Source organism: Nanorana parkeri, unplaced genomic scaffold (assembly GCF_000935625.1).
Source record: "Nanorana parkeri isolate BGI_ZX_2015 unplaced genomic scaffold, ASM93562v1 scaffold1854, whole genome shotgun sequence".
In the NCBI taxonomy this organism is placed as follows: Eukaryota; Metazoa; Chordata; class Amphibia; order Anura; family Dicroglossidae; genus Nanorana; species Nanorana parkeri.
The window spans coordinates 106,419-123,793 of NW_017308122.1; the positions used below are offsets into that span (position 1 = coordinate 106,419).

The following is a 17,375-nucleotide window of genomic DNA, read 5'->3' on the forward strand; positions in this document are numbered from 1 at the left end:
GGGAATGGAGGCTCCAGGGTTCCCTCTATAGGAGTTTCCACTGGGACTGGCTGGTCTGGCTATGTGGGGCACTGGCCATTTAAAGCATTCTACTAAGTGGAGGGAACTGCAGCTTACAGTATTCAGAGCACTTTGTCCTAGACAGCATGGCCACAAGCTCCTGCGGTGGTGCAAGAAAAGTTGAAGAGAACATTAGGGAAGGATGTAGTTCTTCCCGATGGCTTGTACAGCACTACAGGGTGAACAAGCCACCAGGAGAACCTACAGCTTGTGGTAGGGGTAACAGTTATTTATTTCAAAGTCTTTTATTTGTTTTTTTAAGAAATAACAACATATTTACACAAACAGACAGTTCAAACAGTCATTCCTCACTTCCCCTAAATTCCCCTCATATAGATTTGTTTAATTAAACCATAAAAGGGGAAAAACAAAATTATATAAATACTCACTTAAGTACATGTATCACAAACCCACAAATATCCACCCTTCGCTCAATACAATATTGTTACATAGAGAAAAAAAATTAATATCAATTTATTATAGTGCGCAATTCGTTGCCATACAGTTTCCCGTTATATCCATTACCATTATTATACATCTTTAAAAGAGGAGGAAATAGTGGAGCACTAATAAAATCCCAGAATAATTCAGCCCTTCCCTTCTTCACCAGCTTCATATATCATTTCTCACGCCATTATAAATCATGAAGGGAGACCATACTAACTCAAACTTCCTTTCATTATCTTGGAGCCTACTGTTCATCTTCTCATGTATCATGATCCATGATAACTTCCATTTAAATTGTTTAAAAGAGACACTTGGTGCCTTCCAGGCTTTCGCTATATTAATTTTAGCTGCTAGGAAAAAGAAAAAAAATTAACCTGTCCTGCACCTTACTAATCCCTGGGATCAGATAATTCAACAATGCGTATTGTGCTTCCCTTGTGACATGTACCCCCATAACTCTATATATAAGCGCATATATCCTATTCCAGAAGGGCTTAATTTTTGGGCATTGCCACCAAATATGATATATAGTACCCGGATGTGTACATCCTCTGAAACAAGCTGATGACACATTCGGGTAAATCTTAGCCAGCCTGAAAGGCACCAGATACCACCTAGCCATCACTTTATAGTTTGCTTCTATCAAAGATATGTTGATTAACCCCAAGAAACCCCGCTTACAGCAGCACTGCCAATCCTCTCTAACAATATCAATTTCCAAATCTTGTTCCCATGCTGTCATATAAGGCAGTTTCTCCTCCGTCTCCACCAATAGAGAATAAATCAGAGAAACCCCCCCCCCTTTTGACCCTCGTCCCGCAAGCACCATTGCTCATATTCCGTTGTAAACTGTCTATCAGGTTCCGGCACTTGCAGCGAAGCCAGGAAGTGTTGCAGTTGCCTAAATCGAAACAATTCCACCTGGGGCATATGTAAAATCTCCTGGCAGTACCCCAGAGTCAAGGGTCTGCGTTCCCTAAACCCCTGTGCTATACGGTATAACCCTTTGTCCTGCCACCAGTGGAACGATGTTGCCCTGGCACAAACCTGGGGTTGCCAAAGATAGGTGCCAGGGGGGATATTCCGAGACAAACCCCGGACTCTCCCTGACCCCATCCCACACTGAGAGGGAGTGCGAGAGCGTCGAGGCCAAGACTGCCGGTCTCTGTCTCGGAGTCATCCACTTCAACTGGTCAATCGATAGGCCCGAGGCAGAGAGAGGCTCCATCGAGACCCAGTCCGGCTGATACCCCTTATTATAGATCATCGAGAGATGTGCAATCCGTGCAGCCCTATAGTACTGATATAGATTAGGAACCCCCAGTCCTCCTGTCTGTCTAGAGTTGTGCAATACTTTCTTTGACAACCTGGCTTGCTTATGATCCCAAATAAATTTAAGCATACATGATTGAAACTTCTGTAAGTCCTGTTTAAGTACTGCAATAGGTAGAGCTTGGAAGTAATACAGTATTTTCGGAAGAATAGACATTTTTATGGCGTTAATACGTTCTATCCAGGATAAATTAAAATGCTTCCATCTGGCCATATCTTCCTTTAATTGGCGATACAAAGGAGTATAGTTTCTGCTATGCAATTCAGGGAAAGATGCTGTACGTTTGATTCCCAAGTATTGAACCGCGTCGTCGGCCCAATTAAATACAAAATTTTCTTTTACCCTAGACCATATATCACGAGGGAGGTTCACATTGAGGGCCATAGATTTAGATGTATTTACCCTCAGTCCCGATAGTTTAGAGAACAGATTCAATACTTTCAATACATTAGGTAATGTTACCAGGGGCAAAGTAATAAACAACAGCAAATCGTCAGCAAATAAGGCGCATTTATGTTCTCTCGGGCCACATCTAACTCCTCTAATATTTACATTTTCGCGAATGGTAATTGCCAATGGTTCAATTGTCAACGCGAAAAGCAATGGGGAGAGCGGACAACCTTGCCTAGTGCCCTGAGCTATCGGAATGGTTTCTGACAAGTATCCCTGCATCTTTATTTGTGCAGATGGATGGTCATATAATACTCTCAGTATGCCCATAAAACACGGGCCGAATCCCCATTTTTCCAGCAATGGAAATAAATAATTCCATGAGACCGAATCGAAGGCCTTCTGAAGATCCACTGATAAAAACATACCATGTTGAGAAGAGCTCCCATCCCAGCTTGAATGTAACAGCGTCATGATATCTATTGCCCTTCTAATCTGATCAGGGCCCTGACGTCCTACTATAAAACCAACCTGGTCTTTATGTATATATGCCGATATAAAAGTTTTTAATCTATTAGCCAGTATTTTAGTCAGGATTTTCAAGTCATTATTTATCAAAGATATTGGCCTGTAGTTGGAGACCTTCCCAGGATCTTTATTAGGTTTGGGTATTACTGATATGAATGCTCTATTGAGATCCCGGTCTAAATGCCCTCCTGTCCTAAGATGATTAAAGAACCTCTCCATTCTCTGAATCAGAACCTCTGAAAATGTTTTATAGTATGCTATCGACAACCCATCTGGGCCGGGCGCCGACCCAAGTCTTGTCTGTTTTATTGCTAAGTTGATCTCTAAAGCTGTTATCGGTTCTTCCATAATCAACTTATGTTCTAAGGAGAGACCTGGCAGCGTTATATCCTCTAAGAAAACTTTCAGCCTATTTCCCATTGCTGACGTGTGTTCCCGATATATGTCTAGGAAATATGAATGGAATTCAGTGAGTACTTTACGTGGGTTCAATGTATATGTGCCTCTCTGACAGCGTATTTTGGGCATTGAATAAATCTTAATTTTAGGGGCGAGTTTGTTCGCTAAGAGTGTTCCTATTTTATCCCCATGCGCATAGAATTTATTGTCCGACCACCTGATACTCTTCTCTGCTTTAGTAGTTAACATCAAATTTAGTTCTAAGCGAGTTTTCTCTAATACTTTTAATAGTTGTGTCGATGGCGTTGCTTTATGTACTTTAGACAATTTCTGGAGTTCTAAATCTAACTCATTTATATATTTATTTGCTCTTTTTTTAGTTCTGGATGCTAATTCTATGAGGCGACCCCTAATCGTAGCTTTGTGTGCAGCCCATATCATTGTGGCCGATATATCGGGTGTCTCATTGTTGTCAAAATAATTCTCTAAATGTGCATTTATTTCCCTCTGTGCATCTACCTTATTTAACAAAGATTCATTCAATCTCCAGCATCGTGTTTTCATTATATCTGTAAGTGCGTCACATCCCATTACCACTATTGAGTGATCAGACCATACCGCCTCTTTAATTCTAACAAAGGAAGCCAAAGGTACTGCAGTAACTAAAATCAAAAAATGATCAATCCTTGCATAACTTTGGTGTACTTGTGAAAAATACGTGTAATCTCTACCCGTATCTATTAAGGAATAAGAGTTTAATAATTTTGCAAACTGTGTGCCTGTTTTCCAAGAATAATCCCTCTTACATTTCTTTGAGCTAATTCTATCTAAAGTGCTATCTAGTGCAAGATTAGAGTCCCCTGCGCAGATTACTACGCCCTCAAAATATGGTGATAATTTGTCTAACATTTCCTTAAAAAATGAAACCTGTGCGGAATTCGGTGCATAGTATGATATTAGTGTAACTAATTTGTCTTCTAAGTGTCCCTTCAAGAATACATATCTACCCCCTGGGTCCCTAATCTCCATCAAAGAGTGAAAACTAGTCTGAGTGGAAAAACAAATGGCCACTCCCTTGGTCTTATCTGGTGCATTGCCTAGAAAAAACTTCGGGTAATGTGCGTTTATATATTTAGGTTGATAGCTTGCCGGGAAATGGGTTTCCTGCATAAACAAAATCCCAACCTTTAATGAGTGGTAATACTGGAAAGCCATTTTCCTCTTTATCGGGGAGTTTAGCCCCCTGGCATTATGAGATGCAAGCACTACTGGTATCTTAGCTATCATTCATACCTATTTCTTGGGTGAATCCTTCTAAATTTAAGGTATGGGTCAATGGGGGAAAGTGAGCAGCCATCCACACAAAAAACATACATACAACACCTACTCAAAACATATACAAAACATATTTCATGGGCAGGTCCCCCTCCCACCCATCCCATATTCGAGGGTATTGACCCCATGTCAACACTCGATTTAACCGCCATCTCGGGGAATCCCGGGAATTCGGTCAAATCCAGGCGTACAACCGCCTAGTATGGTCAGATCCCCGCTCCACATTATATGTTATTTACTATATATATACTGTGCCCTTTCTTGCTACTATAACTACAAACCGGAGAGCAACATATAGACAAACAATGTATAGAGAAGGAAGAAAAAGAAAAAAGAGAAAATATGTATTCAATAAAGGGCATCCCTCCTCCAAAATTTACCTCATTATCACCACTAAGAGGACTAGAGGGAAGGGAGGCCTGTTGTAATAAAAGCATATCTTCTAGTGTCCTTTCAATTAATGGAGACATTGAGGCAGGGGAGTGCTCCCTTCTAGATTGTTTACTCACCACTGCCTTCTTCGTAGAAGCCGATTTTTCTCTCTCTCTGTGCTGTATCGATCCCTCCACGAGGGCTTGGGACTGTAGCCATCTGTGTTTTGCTATTCACTGTTTTGGATCCCGCTCGGGGTTGCATGTCTTTTTTCTTTGATGTTCCCCCGGCCATCCTGCCTTGTCAGCCCGCTACAGATCGTCTCCGCGTTTCTCCTCCTTACAGCCTCCGGTGCTTGTCAGCTATAGGAGCGGGGACTCCATCCGCCTAGGAGCGAGGCTCACGGAGCAGACATCCGAACGGACATCCGGCCCGCTGAACTCCGTGCATGCGCCTTATCAACCTCAAGCTCGAGACATAATTTTCACACCGGTAACAGTTATTTAAATCATCCATTTGGTCAAACACCTGCTGCGGCAGGCAGAAAAGTGCAGTGTTTTAACAAATGGTCTGCCGGAAAGGTAAGCCTTATCTTTGAAAAGATTGGCTTTCAGTAAAAGTGAGCCTGTGGTGATAAAGTCACTTTGACACAGAATATATCTCTTTCGATTCATTTTTTTCTGTATATTTGATTATATTGTGTAATGCTGGCTACACACAGCTTGAATTTTGGACAATTCCTGCTGACTCAACTGAAAATCGAGCCTGTTGGCACCTTTCAGCTTGACAAACTTTGAATAATCGAAGAGGCCAGATGGAAAACTGTCAGCCAGACAGTGCCTGCATCCGATCAGATACTGGAACAGTAAGTGCTGAAGTGTTCATCTTGGGACCATCCAAAAATTGGCACAGATACGTTTGTCATTGACTCAGGAATATGAATGACCTGTTGTGAATTGTGGTTTTCAGTAAAATGGCAATGCTAAAGGTGGCCATACACTCTACAACCATCGCAAGACTTTAGTCTTGCGATGGTTGTAAAGGGATTAAAAAAACGTACGATCTGCCTATCTTGGACAGGCAGATCGCACTCTCGATCATCGCAAGCCCGCCCTCCTGAGGGGCGGGCTTCCGATGACCGCAATGCTGAACGGGCAGTGTGCGCGTGCGCACACCGGCCCGTTCAGCATTTATCTTCCGAGCACCGTTCTAACCAGCCGAGAATCGTACGATTCCCGGCTGGTTTTCGAACATGCTGGTTCGACAGAAGACGTGCGACCGTACAGTAGAAACGGTCGCACGTCTCCGTTCACACTGCTCGATTATCGTACGAAAACCCGATCGCATACGATTATCGTACGATAATCGTGCAGTGTATGGGCACCTTTACATGCATGTGTGCTAGCATCTTTAAGATAACCCAAAATGGCACAAACACCTGCTGGGCAAGCAGATCAGAACATGGATTTGCCACCATACATGCACCAGTTATAGGCCCGATTTTGTCAAAGGTCATTAGCTACGTTCCTCAGCTCTAACCACTTTCTTTGATAACTGTTGTATGCAAAGATCATTGACTCGCGAGTGTCACAGAAGTGTCTGACATGAAGGCTATGATTGACAATTTGACCTAACCGTCTCTGACAAGAAAGGTATACTGACAAAGTGTTTATAGTTCAGATTTGTGAGCAGATTATGTAAATACCGGCAAGTGGATGTGTTAGCCCCTTCGTGACTGACGACATACAGTGTACGTCGCCAGCATCGGGGCTCTTTAAACAGACTCCCGGCGACTTTTGCCGCCGGGAGTCTGTTTAAACTTGTAGAGCACCCTGACAGCTTTCTAATTTAAAAAAACAACAATCTAAATTTGACTTTAAAATGTGTCCATCAGTCTCCTGTAATCCCTGATATAGAAGAGCAGCACTGAGGGCCATTCAGGTGAAGAGAGGGGATGAGCAATGTGCTTCCTTGTCCATTTGCCAGGCTCATTACTTCCTGACCAAAGCTGTTATGCTGCCATTCTCACATACAAATACATATTTAAGAAAGTACAATAGTTACACACTATTACTGTATGCACCGGTCTTTTTAATTATTGTTGGGATCTTTGCAACGGACTTGATCCCTTTTGGGCATAAATTGCACATTCAGTAAAAGACCCAAATGACCCTTTAATGTAAACTACTACTATATTTGTCCAACGCTATGACATGACAGCAAAGGACTTAAAGGCCCCATTCACACTTGTAACGCAGTTAGTGTCTTGTCCATTGCCCAAAGTTTCCTGCAAATGGCTTTAGCTAAAGATGACTTTGGCCCTATCATGAGGCTGGATCACACGGGTCTCACAAATTCCTCCATGAGACACATCCAATACAATAGTGACAGCTGCCACTGAGCACATGTAATAGCACAGCCTGAGAGCATCTGCAGACAATTAGGCTGTGTGATTGATTACATGTGAACAACTGCAGGTGATGGCAGTTGTCATTGTATTGTACAGCACCTTCCACCTGCAGTTGATCACAAATCTCACAGAGGAATTCTTGAGACTCATGCGATCTGGCCCCTTTCGGAAGTGTGAATAAGGCCAAAGTCATCCTCTAGATAAAATCATTTGGGGGACACCTTGGGAAATGGACAAGACACTAACAGTAATTCATTAAAAGCATGAGAAATAGCTGTCTGGGAACCCGGAGTATTTGAAAAGGAATTCTGTGAACTGTGTCCAAAAACAGGCAGATTGCAAAGGAGTAGTCTCTAATTTCGGCTTGTTGTCTCCTTGCAGCTGATCCTTCCTCATTACCCACTTACCATGCCTTATTCTGTGCTGTCTTTCTGTTTTAGGCTGGCCTCACACCAGGTTCTGGAACGCATTTTTACCACGCTTCTGAGCTGGGTCTAACCCCACCCCCCACTTAAAATGGGCGTTCAGGTGCATTACATGCATTTCTATGGGGTTCCAGACCAGCCAAAATAAGATATGCTGTATTTTTCTGGTCTGGACAAGACTGCGCTGGTGGGAACAGAGGCCAGAAATAGCATAGGAATATATTGGGATGCATTTGGGGTCCAGAAACAGTCTGGATGGGCCCTGAAGGTGCTTGAGAAAGCAAAACCCTGCCTTTACCACGTCAGAGCTTTAAGCAAGGAGAACAGTGAGCAGCAGAGTAGTAATGTCACCAAACTTCCAGAGACTAAAAGGTGCCCATACACTGCTCGATTCTCGTACGAGAATCGAGCAGTGTGAACTAAGACGTGCGACCGTTTCTACTGCACGGTCGCACGTCTTTTGTCGAGCCAACATGTTCGAAAAATGGTCGTAAGGTGTATGGGCACCTTTACATGGTTATTCACAAAAGGCAGGAGAAATGAACAATATAGGACAACATAGCTGAACTGGAAAGTGATCCAAGTTAGAGAATGTTTCCAGTTCAGCTATGTTGTCCTAGATTGTTCACTTCTCCCGTCTTCTCCAAACTCTTCACCCCTTTTGTGAAATACTGTTAAGCTGGACATACACCTATAGATGTTTCCATCGGAAATATTCGTTGCTACTCAGAACCCTCGTTCGATTCTAGCTGAAATAGCCCATCATGCACAGACCAATGTCGATTTTGATAATTGTTCCTTAGCAAACCAACTCACCAAATTGTGTCGATCAACAGATCAGATTTTCATTTGCACGTGCGTTCTTGCTGCGATTTTTTTTTCTCAAATGAGAACGCCACTTATCCATCAATTTTCATTCAATTCGATAAAAAGTTTTCCAGCCTCAACCCCAGACAAAATTCCCATCAACCAATCGATTATTGTTCGAAATACCATTGGTGGAAGATTTTCGAAGGAAAATTGAAGATTGTACGGGCACCTTAAGAGTCAGAGGCAGCAGGGTGCACCTAGGCATGATAACAGATCAGTAATTGTACTGCTCATTGTCAGGACAAATAGACAAAAAGGTACATTTTTAGGGTACTGCTTAGGCACAGGTCATTTTAAAATGTTCTCTTAAACATTATAAAGCTTCACTTCCTGAGTTCAGGTCTACTGTAATTCTTCACCTGAGCAGTTGTTCAGCAGACAGTCTCTTTAGTCTCCCAGTATTTACATCCTACTTCTCCACATTCTCCGCTTCTGTTTTTACCATTGTGTGCATTTGTATCTTGTCTGCACATTTCTATACCCTGCACTTTCCACTCGCTCTTTTATCTTGGCACATTTTAGATAAGTTTTGTTTTAAAATGACTATGTATAAAAAAGGTCTGATTTCTTCTAACTCTTCATAAAAAAACAAAAAACATGGTGCTGAAATAATGATATCGAAGCTACCGATGCAGCTACCTCATGGCAAATTACCTTGATTTACTTTGGGGCTCATTTAAAAAAAAGTAGTCCCATTACCAACCAGATGTCACCATTCATCGTATGAATGACAATTGCAGATTGCTATTCTCTACTGCATTTGACTTTAATAATACTTAAAAGGTGTACTTCACAAGCAATTATTTTCAGTACTACTTGAGACGGAAGAAACCATTCTCTGGATCCTACAAAGATTTTGGTATTCATAGTCCACTATACTCTTTAATATGAAAGCAATCCTATAGTAATTTAGTAACTTATGAGAAATACACAGACAGGAAGTGGAAATATTTATTATTTCAGATGTTGAAGAGTAGCAACAAAAATGCACAGTTCTTTTTTTGGTCAGTGGTACTTTCTCCAGCGGTCATGCTCTGCAAACCAAAGAAAATGAGGTCACTAAATGAAATTCAAAAACATACCTGCATCAAATATTTTGTATGAGGAATTCCTGAAGTGACAGGTTCTTTTGAGAATAGGTTTAAAACATCTGCGCTTTTATATGTGAGAAAGCAGCAGCTGACACTAAGTATTAGGTACTTTTGCAGCAAATCATTCTATTGTTGCACTGTTTATTTGGCTACTTTTGATAGCCCGTTTGCCAACCTACTGATACTTTGCTGTGTAAGCTCCGTGTTGGAGCATAAAATAAAAGGTTAATGACCTTTCACCTTGTGACACCATGCAGGCCTAATAAAGGCCTGAGCACTGCATCCGGAGAAGGGGAAAGGGTTACATGATACCCCATACCTGGAAGTACCACATATTTCCAAGGGCTCTAACAGAGGGGAAGGGGAGCAAGGCAGACAAGTGCATCAGCAGGAACGGGTGGTATAAGTAAGAGAACCGGTCATTTCGCCTTAAATAAGCATTTTATACCACTGACTCCTCATTCAAAACAACTTTGCTTCACACTGCAGTCTGTGTATATGCAAAGCATACCCTATACTGTAACATGGAAGCATGTGAATATACGGTGTTGTCCTGTGACCTATACAACAGAAACCCACTTACTGAAGGATCATATTTAAAATGTGCAATGTAGCAGGCTGGACAAGCAGTGAATGACATCCACCTTGAAATTGAGGCTGCCTCACTACTCTTCTCACATACTAGAGATGGCCTCTGAAACAGCAGACTGAGCCTAGTTTAACACCTCAGTAACACCCGGGACGCCCGTCCTGGGGCCACGTGATTGTGTACTGGTGCACACAGCGGTTGCCGCCCGGCCCCATTGATTTCAATGGGATGACATCCGCGAAGCAATCGCTAAAAAAAAGTACAAGTACCTGTTTTTGCGACAAGACACACAGCTTTTTCACTTGCATGGGTGGAATCGCAGCGGGAAACCGCGCAATCTGCCCGGAGCGACTGGGGTGACATTAGAAGTAAATGGCACCCGCAGCGCGATCGGCTGCAGTGGACGCCTCCATGACCGCGCAGCAATCCGCGCGGTCAGGAGTCGCCCAGGTGTGAATCTAGCCTTAAGCTGGACTTAAATCCCTTTTTGGAAACAAACATGCAATTTAACATAATATGGTAGATTTGTTTTGTGTTTTGTTTGTTTGTCACAGAGGACTCTGAGCTACACTAAGTGAGCGTGGCGCTTCTGTCACACATATATTTATTGATACACTGTGGGGTGTATGAATACATGTTTCACGTACCACATGCCGCAATAAGAATTTCAGGCATTATACACCGATTATGGCTCTCTCTTGAAACTAAGAGATTGGTTCACATTGATTGTTTGATGATTCATGTATCGATCACATAATAATGAAGATTCCGGTATTTATATAGATGTACATGTGTTTTTTGTGATTTATTCTTTACTCTGGAATCCACATTCACTTCGATCAAGCGCAACTTATTTACCATATTAGATACCTTCTTCACACAAAGTTGCTGCTGGTCCTATAAGCTATTTAGAATCCATTCCTAGCGCAGTGAGCCTTGGAACCAATGCAATTTAACATGCCACCACTATATCAAACCAAGTAATAGAAACATAACATATTGATCAATTAGCTGTAACGCCACTTACTGATGTGATCATATTCCCAGATGTAACTCAAGGTTATGTAGCCAACAAGCACCATGGCAATCCCTCCGATGCCCCCCTTCCTCACGTTAATGTATTTATTATAATACCGATCATAACCTAAGGAAAAAACAAAACACGTATTATACAGTGACGGGACAGTTTTGCAATCTTAAAGTGCTTATACTGAGATCACAACTGCAGCAGCCATGATCTTCATATCACCCTTTTTGCTGACTACCTGTCTGTGCGCCTCATTTATAGATTTTTAATTATTTACCTTTAAATGCTGTAAAAATATATTTTTCTACTGTTTAATAACTTCCTGCCAGAGGGTGGCTTCTTTTCTTCTCAATGGTCTCTATGGGCACTGAAAAGTAGCCACCCTCTGTGCTTGCTCACACTGAACTACAACTAGTTGTGAGGATCCTTCAAGGTCCCTCAGGTCACCTCTGCTGACTCCTCATATCTACATTCTGCATGGGAGTGCGAGCAGAGCTGAGCCGTATATCTCAATGCTTGCCATCTCGCTTTGTTTTTCATTGCACAGCATGTGAGCCCCCAAACTACAAACATCTAATAGCCATGAAATAGTGTAATCGCCTGGCTCAGTGTCACACACAGCCTGCCTGTGGAGCGGGCAGGTAGCCGGGAACAGAAGCAGAAGGCGAGGTGAGAGACCAGCAATGAGGTGTAAGCAGCCTGTCAGAAGCAGAGGGAGAGATGTTGCAGTGAGGGAAGATAGAAGTGACACGCCGTGATGGGAGTGGGCAGCGGGACCCCATGAGCATTCTGTGCCATGCGTCACTTACAGTGACGCAGTCTCAGAATTCTGATGTTGACGGAGGGCGCGCACACGCTGAATAGGCTAGTAAGTCCAGGATTTTAATGTACTGTGGGCAGCTGTCCAGAAATGTTACAGGCTATTTGCCTGTAATGCGCATGTGCGGCATGTGCATGTACCCAATTTGATCTTTTGCCACATGTGCTCCAAGATGGAGACTCTCATAGTTTAGAGTTAGGACCGCAATATATGGAGGTGCCTTTCGGCTTTCACGTTTTCTGCAGAAGACGTGTATCTAAACCTCTGCTTTTGACCTTAGTGGTTAGACAGGTTTTTGTGTATGCTGGCTGGTGAGTGTGCCTGGAAACTTTTTGCTGTTTTACAGACAAGTAACAGAACACAGACAGGTCTCTGACTAGAAGAGTATGCAGTGGAAGCTGTGCACACAGTTGGGGGAATTTATAAAAAACGGGACAGACAAAATCTGGAGAAGTTGCCCATGGCAACCAGTCAGCTTCTCTCTTTAGTGTGTTCAGTTTTGAAAATGAGACAGAGAAGCTGATTGGTTGCCATGCACATCTGCTCCAGATTTTGTCGCCTACAGTTGTGATAAATTGTGTTCAGGGATAGGAGAGAACTGCAGCGTTGTTACAAATTCTAACCAAGTTATCCAATTACAATCAAGAGGAAAAAACATTCGATATACTAACCCCTTCTCACACCGCCCAACACCCCATTTGGAGTGAAATTACAAGTGGCAATCCAGTTGGGCAGCTGACCAACCTTCACATCCAGAAGTCTCTGTTGTGCCAAAGGTACTGGGAAAAAAAAAGTTTAATAACAGTTTTATTAACAGAGTAAACTATTTGTAACATGTCACAAGACTTCTGCAGCAGCTGTTACTTTTTGGTGAAAAAAATAAATATTCACAGCAATGTTCCTGTTTTGGCTTTTTAAAGTGGGTGGGTGCAATAGCCAGCCTACTATTGGCTACTGCAATTTAAGATAAACTGGCTATTGCTCCAAGCCACTTCCTGCTGTGTTGACATTCAAGTGCCTCAGCAGCTGAAACCAGTGGAGGTGAAAAGGTGACACTAGGGGTCTTAAAGACCTCTAATGTCACCTTAAAGAGAACCTGTCACCCCCAATGTGCCATCACATAGGGGGCTTATGAGCCCCCCCATGAGATAGCAATGAGGTAAAAAAAAAAACAAATTAAAAATCCCTCCCCAAAATTGAAAGTCCCCCAACCCAGCAAACACGCATATACTAACGGAAACACAAGTCAGGTGCACGTACATAGAAAATTGACCATTGCGCTATACATGTCAGGTATCGCCGCATGTATTTTATTTTAAATTAAATTAAGGATGTTTTGTTTTTTTTGTGGAAAAAATAATCAACTAACTAATCAATTCTGAAAATAATGGTTAGCTGCAGCCCTAATACTGTCTACATTTCAAATTCAGCAGAAAGAGGACACCTAAGCGTTCTACACCAGGCTTATACCGAGGTGTCACAGGAGGTACGCTGGGGTTATACTTTCCTGAAGCACTCAAGCAATCGTCTAGCTATAGACAGGATACAGTAGTGATATGGCAGCCAGCAGGAGGAAGCAGAGCATGCAACTCTTTGCCCCTCCCCTTCCCAAAGCGTTGTGACTGGCTCTTGATTTAACCTATAATCTGCTGTTGAATGACAGTGAAATCACAGGCACTCTGAGCTCACCTGGCACATGCACAGTACAAACAGGGATGTTTATAAACGTTCTCTCAGAAGAACAGGTTGCCCCAACCAGCAGTTAATTACCTTCAATCACAATGGCTGCTCATAAAGTGGTTAAATGTGTTTTGTTCTTGACCCCCCGCCCTTGGACAGATTTCCTACCACTTCCTGTTCTGACAGGAAGTGAATGGAAACACAGACTAAAATAAAAAAATCAAAGAGGCTTTAACCCTTAAGCTCTCAGCAGGCGTTACAATCTGGCTGTAAAATCTCCTTTCGATCTATTGACAACTATGCAGTTCAAGGATCTGACTGGATACAAACTGACTGCATAGTTTAGACAGGTCTTCAGATCAATCTAAGGACCTGTGTAGACAGGTTTTGGGCCTGTGTTGAAGGTACAAGTTTGAGACACTTGAGAACATCCAAAATTCATTGACAGGGACATCTGACCTGCAGGTGACCTCCATTTAACTTACATTTGACCTGCTTCAAGCAGATTTTGCATGACCATAGACTTGTATGGGAATGCTGCTCAACACAGGGCCTTTAAGCTCACCATACACGTGACAATCTGCAAAATCAATTCCAGGTTCCCCAAAACCATGCAGAACCTGCCCAAAGTATCTATAAGGCAAGCCTCTTTATGACGTAGTTGTTGGTTGATGTAAATAAGATTGTACCATTTGTGGCAAGCTTACAGGAGATTGTAAAGTCAGATGGAAATGTTAATGAAGTGCTTAAAGCTGAACTACACTCACCTTTCCCTCCAGCGATACAACTCCTGTGAGCTCCCTCGCTGGCATCATCATCTTTGTCCGGTCTTTTTCTTGGTCTGTTATCTTCAGCCATCTTGACTTGTCATGCCAGGAAGATGTTACATCTACGCATTTGCCGAAATTGTACATGGAGCTGCATGTAGATCCCCACCAACAAGCAGGTAGGAATCCTTCCTAACAGGGACATTGTGTGACTTCTGTTCTCACATTTTTATTTCTACTTACTTTAATCACACTAAGCTCGCTACATCATGCGACTGGTAAAGTACAGCTGAAGAGAAAATGTTTCCCACCCACTTAGGATTGAGTAAGAAAGTGTTATATCCGGTCAGTTTTTCCCAGCTGTGTCCTAGTGGGGAAATTTCCCTTTACGTCCTGTATAACAGCTACAACAGGAAGTAAGAGAAAATATCTCCAAAGAGACGGAAATCTCTACTGGTCAGCAGAATCCCCAATGAAAACTTTCCCATCTATTTCTGTTCTGGTGACACCCCAAAATTTGGGATTTTCATTCATTTTCACTCTGTGATATCAGTCTCCAGGACAAATAGAGAGATTGAATCTCCCTAATAGGGACACAGACAGCAATAAAAACCTGACGGGTGTTCTAATCCCTCTCCACTCTATCCTAATCTAAAAAAAAAACAAAATGGCTTTAGTTCTACTGTAAATCGTAACTCCTAACCCTTGAAGTGGGGCTATCCCTGCACTGCAAGGGTTAAGTGCTCTTTCCTGTATAGATGCTACAAACAAAAAGAAAAGAAGTTATGCTCACCCAAACCTAGCAGACGGCTGGTAGCTACTCCGGTCCCTGAAGCCCTCCTCTGCTGCAGCAGTGGAATGTTCCTCAGCATCCTTACATCTAATACACTGGGGGGATCTATCAAAACTGGAGCAGAGAAAATCTGGAGCAGCTGTGCATGGCAACCAATCAGCTTCTCTCTTTCATTTTCAAATCTTAACTGAGCAAACTGAAGATAGAAGCTGATTGGTTACCATAAGCAACTCCTCCAGATTCTCTTTACTCCAGTTTTGATAAATTCCCCCCATTGTGTATGGAAAGTGATGATTTACAGGACCTTAGATCGCTGCAGAGGAGAGGGAGAGACTTCAGGGACTGGCTTAAGAGAAAAACTTTATTTTCCTCCCTAGATGAGCTTAACTCTTGCAGTGCAGGGGTAGCCCCCAACGTAAGGGTTCAGAACCATTTTGCCCAGAGTTCTACTTTCAGTGCTGGAACATCTTCCATTTGACAGTTGAATAATAGGAGGTGAGGTGAGGCTCAGTATGCAGCTGAGGCCTAGGACACTCTGACCTCCCCAGGCACTCCACCAGTCATGTAAGGTGTACACAGGCTGGCGGACATGGCGGTATCATTTGGATCATTGCAATGCACTTTTGTAGGACACAAGGGGAATTACACTGAAGGGCAAAATCTGTACACCATTTTATCACTATAGAACCCTGGTGTATATAGACTGCCTTACCTATAGTGAGATATGAGAGAGACTTTACCCTTCACAGAGCCATGTGCAGAGAGGGCAAACATGGAAAACGTCGCAGCTGGGGCACAAAAATAAAAGTAAAGCCTGAATTCTACATCAGAGTTAATTAGGAGGGGGGGGGGGAGGGGGGCGATGTTTAATAGGTTTCAGTATGTTTCTAATGCTCGGAGACCCCCATCAAAACACAATACCACGGCGCAGGGTGAACACAGACAATGAATAAGACACATGAACTATAACAGAACATACTGCACCACGTTTATATATGTAAGTCCGCCTTCCACCGGACAAATTACTAGAATGTTCAGATATAACCTTCAACACAACAAATTGCATCAACCCAGCCACACCCGAACAATCTCCTCTTCACAAACATTGCCTCCTAACATCTCACACACAATGACAAAAATAAGGGCCCGTTCCTCACCCGGCTTGTCCGCCATTTTGATGTCCGGAATGACACTGAGATAGAACGAAAATCTCCTCAGTCAGTCACTGTATCACCTCCTCTGACAGGAAGAAAGGCGGGTCCGGGGACTGACGTCACTTCCGTACGGAACCCGCCGCCATGTTGCAGGTGGAAGAGTGCAATTGTAAAATTTGTATGGTGTGTTCCTTCACTAGAGGTGTATTTACTTTCAAGGTGTCTCAAAATAAAGTATTTATTAGAAGTATTACATTTTTGTGGGACAATAACATTCCTGGTCTACCCCATACAGAATATACAAAGTGGTATTTCATAACTTCCCTTAGGACATGTCTACCTAGAATTTATAGGCTCCCTTCATGTTTGCTCCCTGAGGTGGTGCATTGGTGTATGCCACAACCATTTATTGTTAGGAGAAAGCCCAGCTTCAGCACAAACATTACAAGACAGGTCCATCTATTTTTGAAATAAAGCTTCATTCACAGGGCAGTTCTAGTGCCTACATGAGGCAGAATCTGCAGATTCCTGTGGCTGGGATCACAGGTGGTTGCGGACAGCTAAGGCCACTCAGCTTGTGCAAAGCTGTGACAGATTGATAGGAGCCATTGCTGTCCGCCGCTTATTACAAGTATCCTCACATCCAACAGCCATCTGTGGTAAAGGAGAGATGCATAACCCTGGATGTAATCTGTCTGCGTTCAGGGTTGGACAACCATCCAGGTAACTGCTGGATGTGCGAATACATGCAGACAGCCACGGCTCCTGTCAGCCTGTTAGTGCTTTGTACAGGCTAAGCAAGCACAGCTGACTGCAACCACCTATGATCCCAGACACAGGAATGCACAGATTGCTGACACATTTTGGCTCCAGTAGCCCATGCAA

General features: G+C 42.9%; 1 protein-coding gene across 1 annotated transcript; it reads right to left on the reverse strand.

Moving 5' to 3' along the window:
* Positions 1-9,506: 9,506 nt before the first annotated feature.
* Positions 9,507-16,593, reverse strand: ATP5J2 (ATP synthase, H+ transporting, mitochondrial Fo complex subunit F2). Its single transcript, XM_018571859.1, has 4 exons — positions 16,494-16,593; positions 12,768-12,875; positions 11,277-11,393; positions 9,507-9,603 (listed from the first exon to the last, which is right to left on the reverse strand). Exons 1-4 carry the CDS (start codon positions 16,507-16,509, stop codon positions 9,575-9,577), a joined length of 270 nt encoding a protein of 89 aa, XP_018427361.1. The 5' UTR covers positions 16,510-16,593; the 3' UTR covers positions 9,507-9,574.
* Between the last annotated feature and the right edge of the window lie 782 nt (positions 16,594-17,375).